We start from the raw sequence: 26,488 nt of genomic DNA on the forward strand, positions 1-26,488 counted from the left end.
TACCCACAGGAGGGGGGCGGCTGACAGTGACCTCTGGCACCCGGTGTTCCAATGGAACAGAGCGTGATGCCACTGCAGGTCCACCTTGGGCTTGGTGATATGCCCACGGTGTCCAGAAAGACCACTGAGGAGGTCCCTGGTCTGGGCCGTGGGTCTCTTGGAAGACTCGGCTGCGTGTATCCGAATCACGGTCCTGTGTGTAGGAAGCACTGTCCGTGTGTGATGATACAGACGTATGGCGAGACGGCCACGGAGGAGCTGAAACCACTTGGGAAGGGTCTCTGTGTCTGCTTGATCCGTCTCCATGTGGCACCGGAGAACGGTACCGGGTGCCGTAGTGGTACCGGGAATGAGACCAGGACCTGCGACCGGAGCGGTGCCAGGAGGTCGACCGGGACCGCGAAGCTCGATGTCAAGAGTGGCTACGAGAGATGCAGTGCCATGAACAGTGCCGGGAGCTGGATCGGTGTCGAGAGTATCGGGTCGGCGAGCGAGATCTCGAATGGTGCCGCAAGTACGACCGGTACCAAGATGGGGAGCAGTACCGGGACTGCGAGCGGCGTTGGGACCGGGATCGGTGACGGAACCGAGAATGCCAGCGGGACCTCGATCGTGACGGGTGCCTTTTGGCGGTGCTGAGCGAGGATGGTCTCAGCAGGGCAGGCTTGCCTATTGATTGGGTAACCCGCACCGGCAGTGCCGGGGGTTGAGGCAGCGCAGGCTCTGTCAGGGCAATCAGCTCCCTTGCCATAGAGAATGTCTCCAGAGTGGAGGAAACAATAAGCTCAATCATGGCACGTGCCGGGGAGCTGTCAGGCACCAGACTCGACGGCTCCTGCGAGGCCGGAATCAACAGTGCTGAAGGAACTGAGGGGCAGTTGGGTCAGCAGGGGTATATATCTGGCGCCATAGCGGTGCCACTCCAGGGGGCGCCCAGCCGACCCACCGAGTGTTGCTAGGGTAAAAATCTTCCGACGAATGTGCACGCGGCACGCGCGCACCTAACTGGAATGGATATGAGCAATCACTCGAAGAAGAACTTCAATCATCCTAGACACTCAATAACAGACTTAGAAGTGGCAATTCTTCAACAAAAAAAAGTCAAAAACAGACTCCAACGAGAAACTGCAGAACTGGAATTAATTTGCAAACTGGACACCACGAAATTAGGCCTGAATAAAGACTGGCAGCGGATGGTTCACCACAAAAACTAATTTTCCCATACTAATTTCCCCATACTGTTACTCACACCTTCTTGTCAACTGTTTGAAATGGGCCACCCTGATTACATTGGCCTCATTACCACTACAAAAGTGATTTTTCCTCCCTTGGCACTCTACTGTTGAGTATAGCCCACTCCCACTTTAACTGAATTATCTTGTTAGCACTGAGCCCCCCACACTTCATAAGGCAACTCACTTGTTTCCATGTATTGTGTATATATACCTGCCTACTGTATTTTCCACTCCATGCATCTTATGAAGTGGGTTTTAGCCCACGAAAGCTTATGTTCAAATACATTTGTTAGTCTTTAAGGTGCCACAAGTACTCCTCATTGTTTTCACTAATCTTAACTCAGTCTCCTTTTGGTGATGTCTCAACAAGTCCCTGTGAGAGATTATAGGGTTGCCCCTTTCCCAGGCAGTGTGTAAAGTACACAACAGTAGTCTGAGAAAACACTTAGGCCTCATGTTCACTGTAATCAAGACCAGATGTAGGTCAGAATTAGTGAACATGAGCTATCTAGGAATGACCTTCACTCAACCAATTCACCTACTCCAGATTAAGCACCAAAGAGTTGCTCGATGTCAACAGCTATTCAGTCCTTGTCCAAGTTATTCTTTCTTGGACTTCACCTCAGGTTCACCTCAACTAGGGTCATGGTGCACTGTGAAGCGTGCCATCACACTGCTAGAATGCTTCAGGGAAATAGCACAGCACAGAGTATACATGTTACTGTATAAATGGGGTTTAGGTTGGGCACTGAGAATATGCAAGAGTTAGATTGGGGTGAAGCACTCTTACATCCCCTATTTCTTGATATGCCCAGTGGAATGTCAACTTCCAGAGGTTGCAGTCATTCTAGTTGTCCTAAAACCCTACAAACACTATTAGAAACTCTTTCATACACGCTTCAATTTTTGTGCCAACAAGGGCCATTGTGCTCATCCAGTTTGATCTCCTGAATATCACAGCCCACGGAAAAAAAAGGATCCCTGATTCCTCTAGTTTCAGCTGCTCCTCTGCTCAGATGGCAGTTTGGTATCTAGGAACTTGCCGCAACTAATTCCTGCATCAGTACAACTACATCTAATACAGTAAGGAGTGTCTGAAGAATGACATAATGCTGCGTTGAGCACAAACACCACAAAAAATTGCAGATTTTGTGGACAAGTACGGTATGGTTTTGTTAAATTGCCTATTGCCAACTGCAAAGGGGCAGAGTTAAGGTTGTGTGGGGGTATGGTGTGGAAGACTAACTCTTTTACGCAATTGTCATAAGTTTAAGGATAGGCACACGTGACATTCTCCTTGAGTCAACAGCTGAGCCTGTAAATAGGCAGACAGATAGACTCTCTCTTTTTCTCCTCCTCCACCCTCGCCCCCCATCCTGGGGTCTGGAGCTAGCAGCTTGCTGACATTTTTTACTTTCTAAACAGCTGAAGTGATTTAGCCTGACCTTTCAAAAATATTTAACTATAGCCAAACCTGGAAAATTTCAGCCCCAAAGACAGAGGTTTCAGAAGATAATGAGCATATGAAGCTAAGAAATGGCTACTGTTTTGCAGCTGCCTTGTCTTAAAATGTATACAGCTCAGTTGCCATGAAGGATTGCAAACTCCTTTACAAATCTGGGCTTTCTTTGGAAATCTCCTATCCAGCAGTGACCCAGCTTAGCTTCAAAGAGATGACAAGATCACCATGCAAGACAGAATGACCCCAGAGTCAATCAAAGGGTTTATCAATTACCACTATCATTCTTACAGTTGGTTATAAGATTAAAACCCACATCAAACTTGATCAAATGGAGTCTGATACTTGACTATTAACTGGATTTGAGCAAAAGTCTCCCACAGTGGCAAAATATTATCCACAAAGCTTATGTCAGAACTACAGCACCGGTTTTCCTCTCTCTTCAAATATCTTTATTAACTCTTAGTAACTGTCATAAGAGTTGATTTTCAAACGGTTAGCATATTCAACAGGTATTAAATGATTAAAATCTCTTCAAATTGAAGTGATACTAAACACAATGAGGGCATCAAAGTGTTAAATTTAAATGCTGACTTTGTAATGCCTGATGCACAGAGTCTAATTAATACAATAATGCTTAATATGTTACACATAGCAGCAGACAAAAGATTTAGCAGAGCAGCTCTGCGGACTGGGAATATTGAAGTATGGGGGCAACAAGTAGAATCAGCATGTAATTTACATCAACAGGCACACAGTCACATTAATCAATTTAAAAAAATCACATTATTAAAGCAACGTTTCTACAATACTGTATCTATAAGTAATTGCTCATATGTGTTGGGAGCAGTATGAAGACAGTCTTAACATAAACAAAGGCACAGAGAATCCTTTTCACAAAAGGATAATTGACTTAGTTGTTAACAGGCCAAAGCAATAGACATCTCCTTGTAGACTTAAAAATACGTTCTTAAAAAAAAAAAATCTGAATCTCTGATTTCCATGTTCAGGCTAAGGTAAGTGTTAAATCTCTACCTTGCTTTGGAATGCATGCTGCATACACTACCCTCCATCTCCTGCACACTCCCTAAGGAAATACACAAATGTTTGTACAGCTTTCCTTTTCCTCTTCCCAGCTGCAAATGTTTAAAGGGGAAAACCTTTTTTAAAAAGGTAATTTCAAATGAACCTTTAATCTTAGCTTCATACAGAGAAATGAGCCAGTCATTTGATTCAAGTATACTTTGTCAATGTTTTCTCCCTTACTGAAGTGTTGCTAAGCTATAGTGTTATGTGATATTCAAAGATTTCTATAGGCACACTGGCCCTTTGTTCCACATGGCAATAGAATTGTTTTGATTAAATATAAAATAATCTGTGAAATCTAACATTGGTTATTTTAAAATTACCAATACAAGTAATAAAATGTGCCTTTTCTCTAAAATAATTTTTACTCTATGGTAAAGAGAGACTTTTTAATATCAAAAGGATACAAAAACCTAATAAAGGCTATATTTTTTGCCTCACTAAGGATAGCTGAATCAACAAAAAATGACAGTTTTTATTAAATACTAAACTGATTAGATCAGAAATGCTTTATACCACTTTGAAACATTTTCTGATAACATATTAAGCCAGTGTGTTTCATACATAAGGTATATACACACAATCATCTGTTTTCAGCTATCTTCCATTAAACAGGTGAAGTATCTTAAACAGTAACAAAATTTGCTTTTTCTAAAAGGTACTGTGTAAAACCAAAAATACCTAAAAAAGGAAACAAAGCTATCACTACAATGTTCTCAGTGCTAATGTGGAATTGCTAAACAACCCATTTTTAAAGTAAATATTAAAATTTAACTGGTCAGTAAAAAGGTATTTGTCCATTCTGCACAGAGTAATTCAAAATGCTATTTTTAAATAATTTAACCCTACTAGACTTCAAAGAAAATAATTAAAACAGCTTTTACATCCATACTCTTCCCTTATACAGTTAAATGCAAATTCTCCTTACAGCCACGCTCCTGATATCTCACTGCATACATAGCTGATACGCCACCTACTGCAAAACTGAGCTGACAATCCATGCAATGCTAGCAGCACTTCCATTCCATCACCGTGCTGGAGCTGAAAAAAGGTGCTTTTAAAATATCTCTTTTCAAGCACACAAGAACAAGGCAAGAGAGCTGTCTTTTTAACTTGGCTTTAAGAATGGAGCGAAAAACAAACAGAAGAGAAAAGGAACATGAAGAAAAGCATAACTCCTCTGAGGGTACTGAGGAAGGCAAGAACTGTAAAATGCCTCTTATTACCCTCAATGTTGGTGGATACCTGTACATTACACAAAAACAAACACTAACCAAGTACCCAGACTCTTTTCTTGAAGGTGTGGTAAATGGAAAAATTCTCTGTCCATTTGATGCAGATGGCCATTATTTCATAGACAGGGATGGACTCCTTTTCAGGCACATTCTGAACTTCCTACGAAATGGAGAACTACTTCTTCCAGAGGGGTTTCGAGAAAATCAACTTTTGGCACAAGAAGCAGATTTTTTTCAGCTTAAGATGTTAGCTGATGCAGTGAAATCAAGGTGGGAGAAAGAACAGCTAGCATCCAGAGAGACTACTTTCCTGGAAATAACTGATAGCCACGACCGTTCACAAGGTCTTAGGATCTTTTGTAATGCTCCTGATTTCATAGCAAAAATCAAATCTCGCATTGTTCTGGTGTCAAAAAGCAGGCTGGATGGATTTCCAGAGGAGTTTTCAATATCTTCAAACATTATTCAATTCAAATACTTCATAAAGTCAGAAAATGGTACACGACTTGTACTGAAGGAAGACAACACCTTTGTCTGCACCCTGGAAACTCTTAAGTTTGAAGCTATAATGATGGCTTTAAAATGTGGATTTAGACTGCTGACCAGTCTGGATTGTTCCAAAGGGTCAATTGTTCACAGCGATGCACTTCATTTTATCAAGTAATTACTTCTACCACCAGACAAAGGCAACAAGCATGCAGCCAGTAAACCTCATTAAACTACAGCATCCAGACATCACAAATAATGTATCTAACTAGCCCTGTACCACAGACTCTGCTGCTAATGAATTAATGTGAGCTAATGGTATGTAAAATCCATAATGACATTCATCTCTGGGTTATTTAGGCTGAACAAGTATCTTATGTTTAAATTTAATAAAAGTGATCTGGTAAACATTGTAAATACAGATCGAATGCTGCTGCTATTTGCATATATTTTTCCTTCATGTTGTCTTTCACTCAGTCTAGCTGAAATGTTTTGTGTACTTGTATGATTAACATGCATACACCTTATTGTTCATTTGAACAGTGGTGAAAGTATTTTCATATAGTATGCAAGCATGAAACATGTTTTGCTTATGACAAAATTCACACTGGATTTTAACTGAAATAAAACATTTTGAGTGTTTATTAGAGTTTCTGCAAATCTATTCAAAGCTGAGTTACTGAAATTACAACAATATCAGACTGCAAAAGGCTATAAAAGCTATCAATTTGATTTTACAATTAAGCAGATTTCAGAGCTCGTGTATTTGAATCATCAAATTTACAGCTCCACCACTCATTTGGTGAGAATCTCTGAAAAAAATGCCTCCTATAACAAAAGCCAAATAATGCTAGTATAATTTACTTTACATTTTATTACAGGAAATATGTAAATGCATAAAGGTAGGCAGAGAATTAGATATATTTCAAAAGTATCTATTCTGAATGGTTTATTCAAAGGTTTTGCATAAAATTTAATGTAACAGGTTTTCAGTTACATATTAGATTCAAATTTTGAAGTTGACATTCTCCATCTGTCGTTGCTGTTCATAAAGAGTGGCAAATTAGCAGATCTATTGCTTTGTATAATGTATTACTAACCAGTAAGTGGAACTTTGAATTCTGAATAGATCGCCTGCTGATATTTAAAATGCATCCATGTAAGGGGCAGATGAAACATTCTCTCCCTTCTCATATCCTTAATATTTATCCAGTTCTTTCTTTCATTTATAATATTTATTAAGGGAACAAGATAATTCTAGTTGCACTGTGGACAATGTAATAAATCCAGAAGTAAACATTAACTAAATATCTGTCAATAAGAAAACTTGGACCAAACACAACCTTCATGTAAGCAGGTGCAAATCCTATTCACCTCACCTTTGGGTCAGTTGGAGCTGCACCTGCTTATGCAAGGTCTGAATTTGGCCCTTGACTATCAACCATGCACCGTTCAACTGAAATCAAGTGTGAAGAAACTGGTGCTATTTAAATTTTTAAAAACAGCAGTTTCTTATTAAATAAGACTGGAGTTCGCTTTATTAGTATAGAAAATGAACTCCACATAGGAAAAAATTTTAAAAAAAGTTTTCATACAAAAAAATATGATTCTCACTACACTAAAATTTCAATCATGTTGAACAACACGACTGTCACCAGACAAGTTTAAAGTGCCATTCTGTCTTGGATTTTAGACAGGACCAAACCAATTTTTAATAGGGAATGGGAATACGCCATGTGTCTATCCTGCAACATGGAACTGTACTTCAACAATAACTGGGAACAACTGTATCTCTCACTAGAGCTAATTTGCAATATTGAGAGAACCAAAATTTCCAGACAAGAGAATAGAGACGCTTAATGACTCAAAATGGTATTCCCATGTGGTAAAAAACAATTTTTTTATTGAAATCTCTCTGGAATCCCTCCCCAAAATGCATAAGATCACCACTCCAAATCATGCATTTTATTATTTTGCTTCCAGGTACAACACTTCGGAATAATTATAGCATAGTAGTATGTGGGAAAGTTACCATTTTAAACTGAAGTAGTTTCTAATAGATCACTACATTGTCATTTTCACAAAGTGTTTTCAAATCAGTATACTTTTCAAGAAACTTCATTAGCCATTAAATTAGTAAACATAGCGCTATCAATGACTCCTGCCTGAAGTGAATGTGAAAACTTACATGAAACAAGTTTGATACAGTACAACCTCAGAGTTATGAACACCAGAGTTACAAACTGACCTGTCAACCACACACCTCATTTGGAACCAAAAGTATACAATCTGGTAGCAGCAGACACAAATAAACAAAAAAAAATAATAAAGGCAAATGCAGTACAGTACTGTGTTAAACTACTAAAAAAAATAAAGGTAAAGTTTAAAATGAAATATTTGACAAGGTAAGGAAATTGTTCCCATGTTTGTTTAATTTAAATTAAGATGGTTAAAAGCAGTATTTTTCGTCTGCATAATAAAGTTTCACAGCTGTTTTAAGTCAACGTTCAGCTGTAAACTTCTGAAAGAACAATAATGTTTTGTTTGGAGTTACGAACAAACTCCATTCCCATATTTTGCTGATTTTTAATGGACTCTGAACTTTAGCAAAAAGACTATTGCAAACTATAGCAAAAAGGTACCGTGGCACAAAATAATTGTGAACAAACTGCAAGTAAACCTTTAGTGGACTTGTCATCTCTATACTAGAATGGGTAACAGTAACTAGGCAGGCAACTTAAAGAAGCACCATAACTGCCCTACAAATCATAAAGAAGTTTGTTTCCAGTACTGTCAAAAACAAAACCTGTATAAGCACAAAGTCTGGAGGAGGCTGTCATTCATAAGATGTCAAATCATCCATCTTCTTAAACATTTTTGGATATAATCTTCAGTTCTATTGAATTCTTGATTGGGATTTAAGTAACTATTGAATTTTAAATAAAGAAAATAGTAAATATTTATTTTGATTGTAACAGTCATTAATACAAAAGATATACTGTCTTTTACCTTTCCAACTGACTTCTTGGCATTTGACCTTTAAAGAAATTGAAGTGGTTTAACGTCAGAGTAGTACTATTTTCTTTACCTTAAGATTTCACACTGAAAAAAAAGGGGGGGGGGGTGCAGATTTGGTGATTCTGCATTTACTAAGGGAAATTGTTCTTCACTATTAAAAATGGTAGGCCATACTTAAATTACCATACCAGCCCACCCATAACAGCATAAAACCCAACCCCATCACAAATAAGTTTACAAAAAAGAGTAAATCACACTACAATGCTTTTACAAAGGTTAAATGAAAGCTTTTTACTTGATAAGACCTAAGTCCAGGGTTAGCGCTCCCTTCTAGCAGCTGATTATATTACTATCTGAAATAATTCAAGAACCTTTACCATAAACATGTGTTGTATTTGAGGTCAAATATGCCCAGAGGAGAAAAAGCATCCTATGCCCAGGACTAAGAAAAAAAAAATTACCCATTATATTATAAAATGTGTGGGTTTAAGTCTCAAGGATTCAGGCTATTAAACAATTCTTATTAGAAAGCTTCCCAATTCTCATTTAAAATATCACTGGCATCAATGTTTTATAGCAAGCATTTGAGAGCGCCTGCTGCCATACTGACGTCTACCTCCTGTCTGAAATTTGTCAAACTCTCTCTCTCAAAGTATATTTTCCAAAAAGTTTAAGCAAAATCCCTTCAGCTGTTTGAATAAGGATTTATGCAGGGAGACAAGAGAATTTTCTCCCTCTCTCCATTTAAAAACTGGAGACATTGCATAAGACAAGATTATAGTAGGAACAGTTTGTTTAAAACTGGATACAGACTTAGCAGACCTGTACGTTTGCTCAGTTTGAAACATTGTTAGATATTCATGGTATGCAATTCTCAAATAGAGAAAGTTTCCTTTTTAGTCTACAGATGCACCAATAGATCAAAACACTGCATGTGTTCACAGCTAGTTAGGTGTACGTTTGAATTCAAACACAGCTGACTTTTGTCAGAGAAGCTAGTAAGATATGCAACCCCGTCATCTTTAGGGATTTTTTTTTCCTTTTATCTTAAAAAAAAAAAAAAAAAAAAAAGGTAGAAAATTGCATGCTAAAGGTATGCCTACACTACGGGATTATTCCGATTTTACATAAACCGGTTTTATAAAACAGATTGTATAAAGTCGAGTGCACGCGGCCACACTAAGCACATTAATTTGGCAGTGTGCATCCATGGTCCGAGGCTAGCGTCGATTTCCAAAGCATTGCTCTGTGGGTAGCTATTCCGTAGCTATCCCATAGTTCTCGCAGTCTCCCCCACCCCTTAGAATTCTGGGTTGAGAGCCCAGTGGCTGATGGGGCAAAAATCATTGTCGTGGGTGGTTCTGGATAAATGTCGTCACTCATTCCTTCCTCCGGGAAAGCAACAGCAGACAATCATTTCGTGCCCTTTTTCCCTGGACTGCCCTGACAGACGCCATAGCACGGCAACCATGGAGCCCGTTCAGCTTTTTTCTTTTTTCTTCTTTTTTTTTTTTTTTTAGTCACCGTATGTGTACTGGATGCCGCGGACAGAGGTGATACTCCAGCGCTACACAGCAACATTCATTTGCTTTTGCATGATAGAGACGGTTACCAGTCGTTCTGTACCATCTGCTGCCGGTGTAAATTGGCAATGAGATGACGGTTATCTGTCCTTCTGTGGTGTCTGCTGCTATCATGGGTGCCCCTGGCTGAGATCGGCCGGGGGCGCAAAAGCAAAACTGGGAATGACTCCCCGAGTCAATCCCTCCTTTATGGTTTCTAAAAATAGAGTCAGTCCTGCCTAGAATATGAGGCAAGTATACTAGAGAACCAGTGTATCAGAGAGCACAGCTGCTCCGTGTCAGATCCCGCAGAAATGATGAGCTACATGCCATTCACGGGGGTGCCTCTACAACAACCCCACCCATTGCTTCCCTCCTCCCCCAACCTTCCTGGGCTACCATGGTAGTGTCCCCCCCATGTGTGTCATGAAATTATAAAGAATGCAGGAATAAGAAAAAATGATTTGTTAGTGAGATAAAATGAGGAGGCGGCAGCCTCCCGGTGCTATGATAGTCTAGCCAGGACATTAAGCGGTGCAGGGGAGAGGAGCCCAGCATGCCGCTGCTATGATAGTCCAGGCAGGACAGAATCTTTTCTTTACATAGGAAAGGGAGGGGGCTGGTGGAGCTCAACCCCCAGTTGCTATGATGAGGATGGTTACCAGCCATTCTGCACCATCTGCTTGGAATGACCGAGAATCATTCCTATTTTCACCCAGGCACCCCCGGCCAGCCTCACCTGAAGCCAGCCAGGAGCACTCACGGGTTGATAAGAAGGACGGTTACCAGTCCTACTGCACCGTCTGCCACCGGGCAGGGGAGAGGAGTGGATACTGCTCTTCACTGCTGCAGCATCGCGTCTACCAGCAGCATTCAGTAGACATAGGTTGACACTGAAAGAAGTCAAGAAACGCTTTCTTTCCCTTTTCTTTCACATGGGGGGGGGCGTAAATTGACGATCTATTCCCTGAACCACGCCGGACAATGTGTTTGAACATACAGGCATTGGGAGCTCAGCTTACAATGCAAATACTTTTCAGAGACTACTGGGGACTGTGGAATAGCTGGAGTCCTCAGTACCCCCTCCCTCCCTCCATGAGCGTCCATTTGAGTCTCTGGCTTCCCGTTACGCTTGTCACGCAGCACTGTGTAGCCTGGAGATTTTTTTCAAATGCTTTGGCATTTCGTCTTCTGTAACGGAGCTCTGATAGAACAGATTTGTCTCCCCATACAGCGATCAGATCCAGTATCTCCCGTACGGTCCATGCTGGAGCTCTTTTTGGATTTGGGACTGCACTGCCACCCGTGCTGATCAGAGCTCCACGCTGGTCAAACAGGAAATGAAAATCAAAATTTCGCGGGGCTTTTCCTGTCTACCTGGCCACTGCATCCAAGTTCAGATTGCTGTCCAGAGCGGTCACAGCGGTGCACTGTGGGATACCACCCAGAGGCCAATACCGTCGATTTGCGGTCACACTAACCCTAATCCGATATGGTAATACCTATTTTAGCACTACTCCTCTCGTCGGGGAGGAGTACAGAAATCGGTTTAAAGAGCCCTTTATATCGATATAAAGGGCCTCGTAGCGTGGACGGGTATTGCGTTAAATTGGTTTAACACTGCTAAAATCGGTTTAAACACGTAGTGTAGACCAAGCCTTAGTGTTAGTATTGATACAACACTGGAGTTACAGAATCAAGTGCTCAAAGGTCAGAAAATACCTGAAGTTAAGATTGTCCTGGCAATGCTAACTTGGGCACTATGTACAGGTGAAATATTTTCTTTTCTTCTTTTTCTTGTTAAGGGTTAGACTAATGGTGTGATGGTAAAAATATATATTAAAAAAAAACACACCCTAAAGTCCATATGCCCCAAATAAGGAGTAAACTCAGTTTACCCAAGTTTACCCTCAACTATGCTACTAATTAGACTGAACTGCTAGGTTCAGCCCTAAATATTAGGCTTCACCCACAGGAAGACCACAATAAAATTGGAACTCAGGCCACATCTACATTAGCGAGCTTAGTCTATGGTCTTGGCTACACTGGAGCTTTACAGCGCTGCAACTTTCTCGCTCAGGGGTGTGAAACCCCCCCCCCCGAGTGCAGCAAGTTACAGCGCTGTAAAGCACCAGTGTGAACAGTGCCCCAGCGCTGGGAGCACGGGGAGGTAGAGTACCTGCAGCGCTGGGAGAGCTCTCTTCCAGCGCTGGCGCAGCGACCACACTCGCACTTCAAAGCGCTGCCGCGGGAGCGCTCCCACAGCATCGCTGCACAGTTGCAAGCGTAGCCATACCCTATGTCTACACCACGCAACTTTTAGCGACACAGCTGTGTTGCTACAGCCATGACGCTAAAAGGCGCACAGTGTAGCCACTGTTTGTGGGCGCTTCTGCCTACAAAGCGCTGTTCTTTTGACTTTCGGGGGAAGGGGTGTGTTTTTTTAACATCTCTGAATGACAAAAGTTTTGTTATTCAGTTGCCTGTGCAGACACAACCTACACACCTCAAAGGCTCTTTTTGAGGATGAGGACTGATAGGTCATATATAGAGTGTTGGCTTTGTGAAAAGTGTTCGCCCACAGGTAACAGTGTATTTTTGTCTTTTATCATTTTTCTGTGAGAGTTCATTCAAGAGCACAGCGAGCATCTGGTTTCACCTATGTAATTGTGATTGGGGCATTTAATGCATTGAATGAGGTATACCACATGTGACATCGATGGATCCTACACATGCCTCTTGAAAGATGGGTTTGCGGGGGCGTGCTGATTATTGTAGAAGTGGAAATGTCTCTGCAGGTTTTGCATCTGTTGTTCTGGCAGGGTCTGGTGCTGCTATGAATTGGTGTGTCCTGGTCTCTGGGAAGCTTGTTTCTGATGATGAACTTGAAGAGGCTGGGGGGTTGTTTAAAGGCCAGAAGTGAGGGTTCAGGAAAGAATTCTTTCAGGATGGGGTCACCGCTGAGTATGGGTTGTAGTTATTTGATGATACCCCATATGAATCCTAGTACAGGTGGTAACTGACAAGTAGAGGTCTGCTGTCAGAGGAGGTTCTATTTCTGTACCAAAGCAGGTTCTCCTGGTGAGATCTATTTTTCTGGGGGAGTGTCCTTGTTTGGTGAAGGTGGTTTTAATTGTGTTATGGTGTCTATCCGAGGCTTTCTCCTCAGACCATATTCTGTGGTATCTGAGTGCCAGGCTGCAGATAACAGATTTCGTGGTGTGTTTGGAGTGGTTACTGGACCTATGAAGGTAGGTATGGTGATTCGTGGGTTTCTTGTCTTTAGGATTCCATTGTTGAAGCTGATTATGGTGTACCCAAAGTTGATGTTAGTGTGGGAGTGTTCCAGAGAGATTAATGCTTGCTTCCCCAATGACCAGTGTTTTATATCATCACTTTAACACTGCATTATGATTTTTTAAAAAAGCTTTTAAACAACTATATGTCTTATTTAAATTATCATTGCATTTGCAACTATAACAACTGCATAATTATCAACTAGTCTGAGATGAAAATACTTTTTAGGTAGATATGATTTTTTTAAGTCCTAAACTAAGGAAAAATTAATTTAAAAAATTCCATGTAAGCTTTTAAAACATCTCACTTGTGCCCCCCAAAAAGTGAACACTCATGGCTGAAAAGTTAATTTATGAAAATTCAGTAGTGATTCAGTTGATTGGTGTGATAGGTTAGGCAGTGGCAAGAGAAAACAAGACAAAAAGGAACAGCATTATGTAATGAGGTGCGTTTATTCACTGAAAGGAAAACATCCGGAAGGGGTCTAAGAGACTTGACTAGAACAAGCAAGCAGATAGAAAACAAACTGAGTGAAGGGGAAGAGGAAGCTATTGGTCCTGGGAGGGAAATCACAGATATTAAAGGTAGCTCAGGTGGCGGTGATAGTTATCTTTTCGTAGAACATTAGCAAAGTTACTCTCTTTCAAAGCAGAAAGGGATGGAAGATTAAAGATATAACGGGAAGGTTACATTTCAGTAGGAATTGAAGATTGCCAGCAACCTCTGCACTTAGACACAGAATATTGAATTTTAAGCATTCTGAAAAAGGTGCTATACTAAGTCAAGCAAGATTTGAAGATGTCATAGCAAACACACAAACCAGAGTCCTCCAGGTACCATACAGTAGTTTTATAGGCCCTGTGGTGCTTGTCATACCAGAGGAACTGTCTAGATTTACGATAAATGGGGGAAACTATATAAGAGCAAGAGAACAGAATTTAGATAGCCAACCATCATAAGGGGATTTGTCCCATCTAGATTAGGGAAGAATAAAATTTTTGAGTAATCAGCTGGAGAAAGAGATGTAGAGGTTATTTTGTTAAAGTTTGTCTAGCTTAGAAAAAGGGGTCAGGTTTAGATAACATGTTACCTTGACCAGCTAAACTGAGGGGTATTAAGGTTTTAACCTATGTCTATATTAGTGAAAAGATTTTGATTAGGCTGGGGCTGGCTAGCCTTTTGTTAGATAATCCTTCCTAATGTAGACAACCCTAAGGGAGAAACGTTAAACTTAACAAGGAAGTGGCCACTAATAGTGAAGTCAAGAGTAGTCCAATGAAAAAGAGAGGTAATTCTGCTATGTCAATTAAAAACAATCTATGAGGAGATAAGGGTGTGGCATTCACTAAAGAAGTCGAGAAGGAGTAAGACATTCGAGACAAGTAAATTAATGTTTATAAAGCACTTTTAAGATAAAAATGCTACATATTAATATATGGAATGTAATCTTAAATGTTTTTTTCCAGAGATCATCATTTACACAGAAATAAGAGTGGATGAGAAGTGAGATGAGAACTCCAGAAGGAAGTTAGGGTTCGATGTTAAAGAGTGTGAGAGCTGTAGAGTCTTAGTAATCAGGTAAACAGAAAGGAGAGGAAAGTACAGTCACCTGCTAATAGCAGTGCTAGACTCTGGATAATGATTTTACGGAAGTGTGGTATAAGTACCACATGCAGCTAAAGAAACAGTCTTTTAAAAAAATAGTTTCTACCTGTAGTGGCAATAGATTAACACCATTTCCATTACAGACATGTCATTTAAAACAAATCCTGTTCATTTGAAACCTCTAGAATAGGGTATTACTCTGCTGCTTCAGAAATAAAAAGGTCCCCAAACTGTTAATTACAATTGTACATAATAGCTTTTCACTTAAATCACTATTAGACCGTAAAGACTTCTGAGCTCAAGTCAACAAACCAACATTTTAAAGTAAAAAAATTAGGTGATTGTTTAAAATTAATCCACGCAAAGGGTCTCCAAATATTTAGTTAATGTTGGTATTATAACTCACACACACCCCTTACCTTGGCTTATCCACTCATTATGATGAGGGAACCCTATTAGTTGGTACAGTGAAACCCCACTATAACGCGATGTTTGGGGTCCAAATACTTCCATTGCGATAAATGCGGGGTTGCGGTATAGCGGGGTTTCAAGCCAGTCAGTTTGTCAGTGGTCCCCAACACGGTGCATTGATGTGCACCGCCTAGTGCCTAGCAGGGGAGAGGAGCCATGGCCCCGTGCCTGCCAGGGACAGAGCATCAGCGCCTGCAGCCCCGGAGAAGTCGGAGAGAAGCTGCGGCCCCGTGCCTGCTGGGGACAGAGAGCACCAGCGCCCGCAGCCTCGGAGTTCTCTGTCCCCGGCAGGCGCGAGGCTGCAGCTTCTCTCCCCTGCCATGGCGCTGGGGACCACTGGTACAGTACTGTATTATGCCTTAAAGGGGAGCCAACCTGTGGTCGTGGTATATGCAATTTCGAATTATGGCGAGGCACATTATTGCGAGGTTTGACTGTACTTGAAAAATGTGTTTGCATTCTCTGATGAATATGAGAATTACAATAGCATGGTCTTTGTTTGTATGATCCTGTGACAGAGTGCAAGGAGTTAATAGGTGAGCCCCTACGCTGATCACTCTGCCACCAATTAGTTCCCCAAAGAAAGCTGATCAGATAATTAACTTCAATTATCCCAAGGAGGTGGGGAGGGGACACTGGGTGAGCTAAAGAGACATTTAGCCCATCAATTCAAGACTGATAAGAAGGGCACAAGGAAGGAAGGATTGGGATGAACAGGCTAATTGAGCCCACTCAAAAAGATCCTAGAGAAGGGAGACCTCTGCTCCTCAGGCCCTGGAGAAAGGGCCAAAAGCACAGGGAACATTGTAAATAGCATTGTTGCATAGGACCATAAAGAAGTTGTTGGAGGGAACACATATAAACAACACAGTGTGTATATCTAATCACTGGAGGTTTCTGAGCAGGTTTCTGTGGTGCAAGAAGGCAGGAGCAGACCAAAGCCTGCTATAGAACCCTATGTTGGATAGCTATTAGATCAGTGTTTCTCAAACTGGGGTCGCCGCTTGTGTAGGGAAAGCCCCTGGCGGGTCGGGCCGATTTGTTTACCTGCCCCATCCGCAGGTCCAGCCAATCACGGCTCCCACTGGCCGCGGTTCACCGCTGCAGGCCAACCAGGGCTGCTGGAAGTGGCAGCCAGTAAGTCCGTTGGCCTGCACCGCTTGCAGCAGCTCCTATTGGCCTGGAGCAGCGACCGCAGTAGTGGGAGACATGATGGGCCAGACCTGCAGACGAGGCAGGTAAATAAACCCGCTCGGCCCGCCAGGGGCTTTCCCTACACAAGCGGCGACCCCAGTTTGAGAAACACTGCATTAGATGCTCATGAGTCATCTCAAAATATATTATCTTTGTGGAAATTCAGAGAAGCAACCAGAAATCTGTTTTTCTCCATAGCAAATACCTTTTCTATTATTATCCAAACCGTGTAATTAAAAATACTCTTAAGCACTAGTTCTACTTGAAGCCTAGAAAATGTGAGAAATTGGCATTCGGACACCACACTCTTGAGATATGCAATGACAAAGACACACAATAGAAGACCTTTCCAAATATTAAACAGTGGTTGTTTCTTTGAAGTCACATATCTCAAATGGATGAGTCTGATTGATCTCAAAACTACTAAAAAATTCTGCTTTGGCTTATCATATGCAAAATTTCAGCCAGAAAGTGCTTTTTTGTGGATGTTTGGGGAATAGGAAATTCACAACTATATTTTAATATAAATTACTAAATAAAGAGATGCTACTGCAGCCTCACACTTTAGAAACAGATCTCAAATTTGTGAGAGATGATAAACAGATTGAGGAAAAACAGTTTCTTTATTCACTCCCGACCTGTTCTATCAAGGAAGGAAGGAAGGAGAATTAAGCAAACAAACTAGTGATGAGGGAAGTAAGTATTCAGAAACAAATAGAATAAGCAATTGCAACAACAAGTTTAGTATAGTTTGTTGAGATGTTAAACCCTGTGGCAAATACTAGGGAGGAAGCAGTATATTTGTTCAATGTTGAAACCAGTGACACAGAGAAATAAATTAGAGGTCCAGCAAGCTTGGTTGAAAAAAATCAGTAAGACCAAGAAAAGGCCTTTGAGGGTTCTAGTCTTATTAATACTAAGAGTACTTTGTCTAAGGCTTTCAACTCTCTCAATATTTCCATCATCATCTCTGAAGTCAGCAGAAGACAATGCTTTTGCATCACAGAACTGAAAAAAACAGGGGAAAAATACATGTTCATTTGTTCTGAAAAAATTACAGAGACTGCCAGAGAAATTGAAGATACCTTATCATCCGGGATCCCCACCTAAAGTAGCAGTGGTCACTAACAGGGCATTGTAATCCTCTATCTAGTCTGTGGAGGCTGGTTGTGTAATGTGAGGCTCACTCTGGGAATTCATCACAGAGGACATGGAGGAAGATCCTGCAAACTCTCTAATCTGAGCCAGGAGAATATTTTGGTTTAGTCTACTACATCAACCAAAGCATGTCTGACATGTCTAGAGAGGCACGGAACTCTGGAAAGGAACACAAACTTTGCACTTAGAACAGAACCTGGTGGCCTTCAGTTCAGACAGCACATGCCAAGAGTAGTGATCTAGACTGAATGCTCTAAAGTGAAGTCAAATTGTCTGCACGAGGCACAAACTTGCCTTTTTATTACTGAAATAAATTACTATTGAGGTAAACATTAATTGCTGAGCACTGCAAGCTGAAAACAACATGACAGTACTGTTAAAGCAAACAATTATAATAAAATATTCGTAGTATACTGAAATGTATAGTTGGCCACTAGGGATTTCTATAATTGCTGGCCCATGTTCATGCATGCTCTCCTCCTTACACTAGTATTCCCTCCCTACTTCTTCCCAATGTTTGCAATATCCTTTGTTGTACCATGTTTTAATCTAGACTGTATACACTCTGGGGCAGGGATTGTTACCCTACCCTGTGTTTGTACAGCAAATGAAGCCTCAATCCTGACTAGGGCTTCCAGGCACTACCGAAGAGTTTGTAATATAAATGTTGTGTGTATCTGCTCACTCCTGAAGACACTGAATAGAAGTCATGCATCCGACGAAGTGGGTATTCACCCACGAAAGTTCATGCTCCAATACGTCTGTTGGTCTATACAGTGACACAGGACTCTTTGCTGCTTGAACAGAGGGCAATTAGAGATCCTTGTCACATATGACTTCACAAGCTGGAAAACGGTACATTTCACACTTGAATGGGTTTTTTAACGATTAGGTTTTTTTGTTTTTGGAGAGTAATTCATTGGAGTGTTGCACCATAACTCTTGTTGATAACCATATTTCACAGAGTTACAGCTTTCCTTCAAAACATTATTAGTAAATATATGTTGAAATATTTAAGCAGAAGAAAGGAAATCTAATTTGAGCCTAACAGCAAATCTTTCTTAAATTGTTGCACAAAATTACATAACCTTATACAAACTTCCATACAAATTTTACCGCTCTCCCTGCCCTACAGAATTGTTTGCACTGTATTCCATTTTTTCCAGCGCAAATGTCATCAAAACCTAAAATACTCTAAATTATTTCCTTTCTTTCACGATTATTTCACATTTCTTACTATATTAGGTTTATCTATCTACAGACAATTTAAGAATTAAGTATTTGTGTCTACACTTTGCCAGCACATGAATATTTGTGGCGGACAAAATTTACACACTAGGTTCATGCTGTACTGCCTGAGGTATAGATCAAATAATTAACTCCTTTTGCTTGAATGCACAAGGGAAACTGTAAAAAGGATGCATCTCTTCCCATCAGAACAGAGGGCATCAAGATTGCCCACTGGCAAGTTCAGGAAAAGAATACAAGTGACAAGTTGTCCAAAAGGAAAATATGCATTAAATAGCAGTTGTTCAGGGCTTGCTATGAATTCATGTCAAGATTTTGAAACCTGAATTTAGATCTGTGAAGTGTATGATTGGCTTGCTACAGGTATTTCATAGATGCATAGCTTAACATTCATATCAACTAGTAAATAAACGTACATGTTTAGTTGTATGTATAGTTGTACCGTATGTTGTATGTAGATGCATTAACCAAATAAAATAAATGTGACAGCCAAGATTTTTTTTCTGTAAACGCTGTGATGCAAGTCTATCCATTAATTTATTAGTATCCATCCCCCGTCTCTAGTTTTTTAGATTCTAAATTTCATCAGGTAGGGATCATCTTTTCATTATGTGTACACAAGTGCCTAGTATAATGGGACTCCAATCCCTGACTGAGGTCTGTAAGCACTACTGCAATACAAATAATAGTGAGGTACAACAAAATCCCAAACTGCTGCACTTATTTACATGTAAGCATGTGGTCAACATGGGTAAATCATATAGGGTGTCTGTGGTGAGAGAGGTAATAATTTAATAATTCCCCAGAAGAGGAATGGAGTGTGACAGTTCTACTGCAGTCCAATTAAAAAAAAAAAGAAAAAAAAATATTTACAATAAAATAATGTTAAATACAACACAACATAAATGGTACCATTCTGAAAGATTTTAGCAATTACTAGCTGCTGTACGTACACCAGCTGAAAACAACAAATCTCAGCTTCCAGGTACACCGCTACCTCGATATAATGCCACCTAATATAACACGAATTTGGATATAACACAGTAAAGTAGTGCTCGGGGGTGGGGTTGCACACTCTGGTGGATCAAAGCAAGTCCAATATTAACACGGTAAGATTTTTTGGCTCCCAAGGACAGTGTTATATCGTGATAGAGGTGTAGTATAAAACTTTCACCTCTAAGTTCATTACAGGCAAGTTGTTTAAGTCACAACACACACAAAATACAAGAGTAAAACAGTAATCAGAATGAACAGATTTTAACAAATAATCATGTAACATTCCCAACTACAAATATACTATGGAATTGTACAAATGCATTCCCAACACAAACATTTCTAAGCACTCATCATGATCCCTTTGACATGGTTAGTCCATTTTATCAGAAAGCATCTCAATCAGCTCAGTACTGGAAATCTATCCCTTCTCAGAAATAATTATTCTCAGTACCCCAGAACTAAATGGTATGCTCTTTCAGCAACCTTTAAAGTTAAGATGTGATTCAAATAAAAGTCAAAATATTGGAACATTAAGAGATTTATATGGAGGTGGATGAGAAATAATATTCTGGTGAGTCTTTCTGAAACAGTTAATATTGGACATGTGTTTAAGGATTGTTTTGAGGGGAAAAAAGGAAGAAGCCAGCCTTTGCAATCCATCTAAATCTAAAATCCCTTTCATTACCATTTACTGAGTGTCATCATAGCCCTTACTGTACTTTATTTGTACATGCAAATGGTAATCCATGTTCTGAGAAGACTTAATTTCTCTCCAAATTTTATGTTAGCTGTGTCTAATATCCCCATTCCCCAAGTTCGTGCTTAACATTGGCCTTTATTTCCTTCTGCATTTTAAATGATAATTTTCATTCTCCATCAAACAAAAGCTTTTCATTTCAAAAAAGAGGAACTGGACCTTTTCCTAAGTAACACTTAACACTATCATGCTCTCATGTGCTCATTTGGAAACTCCAGCAACATAATCATATATAAACATGTTGCTGACCTTAGTAAAACCAATAGAACAGTTTGTTTCTAGGCAAGCCACATCTGATTTTCTGTGACTAATCAGAGGTAGCCCAAATGTATATGTGACTTCCTTCATACTATACCTACACTACCTTTCAGTAAAAGCACAAAATGTAATTTCTATACTTATTACATTCTTTATTGTAGCAACTACAGCTCATCATTTGAAAATGTATTTTTCCTACAATTAGAAAAGAAATCTTAATATACAGAGATTGGTTATTATACAAAATAATGCTTTAAAATGCTTGCTTTGACACACAATTTGAAAGAGACAATGGATCTCATCTTTTCAAAATGTATATATGCAGAGTTTATTTTATTAGTGTTCGTGTTGCGCATTAACAGATAGATATTTCTTATGCTGAACTTCCTATCCCAGTGGCTCTCTGAACTAAAGATCACTGATGTGTGTTCCATCAATTTGAACTGATTTAAATATCACCATCATCTTTAACCCTATTTGATAAGCCACTTTTGAAACAATCACCTTACTAATGATCCAAGTATTATTTTTTCCTTTCTTGACTCCTCCTTGGCAATTATATCCTGTGCACAACAGTTAAGTATGCAGAATCGAATTAATGCAATACAACCAGTATATGACCTTTTTTGATTTCTGACTCTGTAGGGTTAAACCCAAATACCACATTTTGGGAATGAGACAGAATAAAAATACTTTCCCATCAAAAAGTCAGACAAAACATAAACTACAAATTATCAAACAAGAGACCACAAAAAAACACCAACCCAAAAACAGAAATACTGAATCCAAACACTTAAAAAAAGATTCCAAGAAATATTAAGGATTTACTATTCTTCCTTTCCTAACAACTTTACATTTCTTATAAAATCTATGAATAATTTAAGTCTCTCATTATAGCTGTCAATCAATTCAAGTTATTTTTCAAATATATGGTGTTTCTCTATCTAGTCACCCTGAACAAGAAATTAGCACACTAAAAATAAAATAGAAAAATTGAAAATGAGGATTTCTTTATTAGATGCAAAGCATTTCTCAAGTGTACCAGGCAGCTGAGTTCAACACTTACCAGCATTGCTGTTCTCAGATTTTTCTTCTGGCTGGCTTTCTGCAGAAAAAGAACAATAATGTTTCTTTGATCTTGGATTATGACAAAAATTATTCTAAAGTATGTCTAAGAAGTGACTTGCAAAAAATCCAAGAATATACAAGTGGATAAAAGGGATGAGAAATAGCACAAACATAGGAGTCATTTCCTTAGAGTTTATAAATATACTTTGAAAGAGGCAATTCCCCACAAAGAGCAACAAAAGTCTCATTTGGAGTCCAAGCCCACAACAAACTCCATACAGGAGCACCCCTAAGCTCCTGTTAATAGGGCTCCATCTGAGTGCAGCCCGCTGCCTATGCTGAGTCAGTGACAAGACTGGATTTAAATAATGAGTAGAAACCTTCTACTTCACTAGGCCATGCTGGTCAAAACTCATTTTATTTTGTGGGTTTAGAAATGCAGACTGATCTGTAGAGAGATCTGCACTCATATAGTTTGCAAGGAATAGAATTGGGGAGAAGACTGGATACAGTTAAACCAGGTTAAATCTCTATAGTTTGTTAGATATATATATAGCTTGGTTTCAGATGGAGAGTTTAAAGAATTTCCAGAATATGGGTAGTGCTCGTTAATTAGCATGAGATAACCTCCTCTCAGTCTATTCTACAGCTATCTTGCAGCTTAGAATCCAAAATAAGAGTTTGTTTCTGTAACCGTGCTTCCACAGCTGTCTGATTTACCATTTGACTATTATTGTTTCTAGAACTGTAGTCTTAAACAGCCCCCAAATGAGACTAGAGCCCCTTTGTGCTAGGCACTGTATATACAAAGAGTCCCTGCTCCAAGGCATTTATAATAAAATAGACAGGACACAAAAGGGTGGGAGTGGGGGGAAAGAGAGTGATGAAGTACCTTGCTGAAACTTACAGGAATCCTATCCCCTATACCAGAGGTGGGCAAACTAAGGCCTGCAGGCCACATCCAGCCCGCAGGCCCATCCTGCCCAGCCCTTGAGCTCCTGGCCTGGGAGGCTAGCCCCCGCTGTCCCCCCTCCCCGCAGCCATGCTACCGTGTGGGCAGCACTCTGGGCAGCGGGGTTGCGCACTCCTACCGAGCAGTGCGGCAGCGTGTCTAGCTCCAGCCAGGCGGCACAGTTGCCAGACATGCTGCTCTGAGTGGCATGGTAAGGGAGCCAGGGCAGGGGGGTTGGATAAGGGATGGTGGGGTTTCAGGGGCAGTCAGGAGGCAGGGTGTGGATAGGGGTCAGAGCAGTCAGGGGGCTGGGAGCGGGGGGGTGGTGGATAGGGGGTGGGGGTCCCGGGAGGGGTCGGTTAGGGGACAAGGAGCAGGGGGCTTTGGATGGGTCAGGGGTTCTGAGGGGCAGTCAGGGGGCGGGAAGTGAGAGGGGGTGGATGGGGGCAGGGCCCAGGCTGTTTGGCAAGGGACAGCCTTCCCTACCTGGTCCTCCATACAGTTTTGCAACCCCAATGTGGCCCTCGGGCCAAAAAGTTTGCCCACCTCTGCCCTACACTAAGGTCTGCATGGCACAAACTACAGATACACAACCTTGCAAGAGATGGAAGACAGTGGATATATTTTACTGAATTGAACCCTACAGAATTCTGTAAAGATACATTTCTGCACAGAAGTATGACAACTCAAAACTAAACTTAATTCTTTCTCCCTGCCTCCACCTCTCCTAAATGTTTTCCAGGATTAGGAATAAAAACAGTATTTCCTCCTTTTGATATGGTGTCACACCAATAGGAGATATTTGTCCTTAGCTACTCAATTCAACAGACTTGCCAAAGCTACCATTACAGATTATTTACTTAGATCCTAGAGTGTGTTATCACTTATCAGAGGGGTAGCCGTGTTAGTCTGGATCTGTAAAAGCAGCAAAGAATCCTGTGGCACCTTACAGACTAACAGACGTTTTGGAGCATGAGCTTTGGGAGGTGAATACCCACTTCATCAGATGCATGACATGCATCTGACGAAGTGGGTATTCACCCACGAAAGCTCATGCTCCAAAACGTCTGTTAGTCTATAAGGTGCCACAGGATTCTTTGCGTGTGTTATCACTGTAGTTCAATGAGTATTCTATTTTTTTAGTTCAGTTTGTTTCCTCATTTTGTGCCTGTGAGCACTGACAGGCTGAGGGACTAAATGCATTAGAAAAAATGAAGTCTCTAAAAAAAAAATCTCCTTCTGGGCACTGCCTCTCAAGGGTTCATGACAGAGGGTACTATTTGCTCAATGAGAGAACAAAATCAACTATCACATATATCTACACAGAGAGGATATATTATAGCTTTTCTGTCCTACAGCATCCTCAAAATTAGTGCAGATACCTGGCAACATTCAAATACGCTGGCATTTTATTCCCGTAGGAGTAACAATAACATGTCTTTTCCTGTTTAGATGCCTCTTTAACATGTTATACTTGTCATACATACGTTGTACGGTATTACCCAAACATTAAAGTAAACAGTATCACAATTTGATTGTACAGGTAATTTATTTCCACATAATTCTGTAAGCACAATGTACGAGCCTTACTGAAGACACAAATGGACAAACTAAGAGACAATGTATCCCTAACTAGAATACAAAATAAGAGAAAAAAGTCATTATTAAGGTTGTAAGAGTCATGATTTTTTGGTTCACAAGTTGCACACACTTTTAAGTTGTGGTTTTAGTGCAGGGAGACATCAACATGGGGACACTCACAAGACGACACTCCCATAGGGGTTAAGTCTCAGGCTTCCTCTTAACCTGTTTCGTGACAAGGAATGAAGTCATGCCCCCCTCTCCCCTAGGTAACCCCAGACGGAGCAGGATCACATACACGCTCCAGCATCTTCTTCCAAGCCATGCAGCCTCCCTTCCAAGGCAGAACACTGTGTCCTTCACCTGGCTCTGGAAAGCAAACAGGCCAAATCTGAGCGAGTTGCTTTGTGACTTGGTGCAATGGGTCACAATGCCAGTCAAATCTATAGCAACTATAAAAAGTTGCAGTTTCTACAACAAAATTATGGTATGCAATTTTCTTAAAGCCCTGATCATTATAGAAAGCTATTTCATAATTCCAGAGTCTATATACTCTTAGTCTTCAAGTAAGCTCTACCAGAAGTCATTTCTCAGCATTTGTGCAACATAAGGTTTGCTATTCAACTAAGACGGGGGTGGGCAAACTTTTTGGGCCAAGGGCCACATCTGAGTGGGGAAATTGTACACAGGGCCAGAGTAGAGGGTTGGGCTGTGAGAGGGAGTGCAGGGTGTGGGAGGAGGTGCAGTGTGCAGGAAGGGCCTCAGGGCAAGGGATTGGGGCAAAGCAGGGGTGCAGGGTATATGAGGGGGCTCAGAAAAGGGTGCACAGGGGTGCAGGGTGCAACAGGGAGCTCAGGGCAGGGGGTTGGGGTACAGGAGGGATGCAGGGTGTATGAGGGGGCTCAGGGCAGGGAGTTGGGGTGCAGGAGGGATTTGGGCTCCAGCCCAGCACCACTTACCTAAAGCGGCTCCGGGGTGGCAGCGGCGTGCACCGGGGCCAGGGTAGGCTCCCTGCATGCCTGCCCTGTCCCCAGCCCCACAACGCTTCAGGAAGCGGTGTGGCCCTTGGGAAGAGAGGGCAGGGGGCTCCTCATGTGCTGCCCTTGCTGTGCCTCCAGGTACCTCCCCCAAATCTCCCACTGGCCGCGGTTCCCTGTTCCTGGCCAATGGGAGCTGTGGGGGGCGGTGCCTGGAGACAAGGGCAATGCACAGAGCCCTCTGCCCCCGCTTCCCCCCAGGGACCCAGGGACTTGGTGCCGGCCACTTCTGAGAGCAGCATGGGGCCCATGGTGTCACGAGGGGGCAATCCCAAGAGCCGGATCCAAAGCCCTGAGGGGCCAGATCTGGCCTGCAGGCCGTAGTTTGCCCACCCCTGAGCTAAGACTGCTGCATAAAAAGGCAACACGCTTAGGCAGTTCACATCATTCTGAGAGGTTTTAGATTCTAGATCAGGCCTGCACAACTCGTAAAGCAGCGAGGGCCACATTACTCCAAAGAAAACAGCTGAGGGCCAAAACACCCCACCCCAGCACCACCCAGCCCTGCAGAAACAAACCCTCCTTCCCCAGCGCCACCCCACCAAAACAGCTGTGGGCCAAAAAGGAAGGTTGGGGGTGGGGAGGTGATACTTGATTTTAAATCAAGCAGGGGCTCCCAGCTGAAGAGGTGGCTGGGAGCCTTCAGGGGCAAATTAAAGGGCTCAGGGCTCTGGCGATTGGGGGAACCCGGAGCTTTGCGGGGCTGGGGCAGGGATTTAAAGGGCCCAGAGCTCCTGCCGCTGAGGGGAGCCTGAGCCCTTTAAATCCCAGCACATCTGCTGGAG

The 26,488-nt window shown here is 41.4% G+C and overlaps 2 protein-coding genes across 4 annotated transcripts in view; one reads left to right on the plus strand and one right to left on the minus strand.

The window, feature by feature from the left end:
• GTF2F2 (general transcription factor IIF subunit 2) overlaps positions 1-26,488 on the minus strand; it is a 167,957-nt gene that overhangs the window by 116,693 nt on the left and 24,776 nt on the right. For 2 of the 3 annotated variants that reach the window (XM_030565504.1, XM_030565495.1), the window contains exon 5: positions 22,132-22,170. The exons of the other annotated variant lie outside the window; for it this stretch is intronic. In XM_030565504.1, the coding sequence (XP_030421364.1) occupies positions 22,132-22,170 (39 nt within the window). The remainder of the gene's footprint in view (positions 1-22,131; positions 22,171-26,488) is intronic. 3 annotated transcript variants of the gene reach the window in all.
• KCTD4 (potassium channel tetramerization domain containing 4) lies at positions 4,726-6,143 on the plus strand. The gene has a single exon (XM_030565525.1). It carries the CDS (start codon positions 4,906-4,908, stop codon positions 5,677-5,679), a length of 774 nt encoding a protein of 257 aa, XP_030421385.1. The 5' UTR covers positions 4,726-4,905; the 3' UTR covers positions 5,680-6,143.

The sequence above is a fragment of the Gopherus evgoodei genome, chromosome 1 (genome assembly GCF_007399415.2).
Source record: "Gopherus evgoodei ecotype Sinaloan lineage chromosome 1, rGopEvg1_v1.p, whole genome shotgun sequence".
Classification (NCBI taxonomy): Eukaryota; Metazoa; Chordata; order Testudines; family Testudinidae; genus Gopherus; species Gopherus evgoodei.

Excerpts from the sequence above, each read along its gene's own strand:
- KCTD4 (XM_030565525.1), top strand. The coding sequence starts at position 4,906 with ATGGAGCGAAAAACAAACAGAAGAGAAAAGGAACATGAAGAAAAGCAT.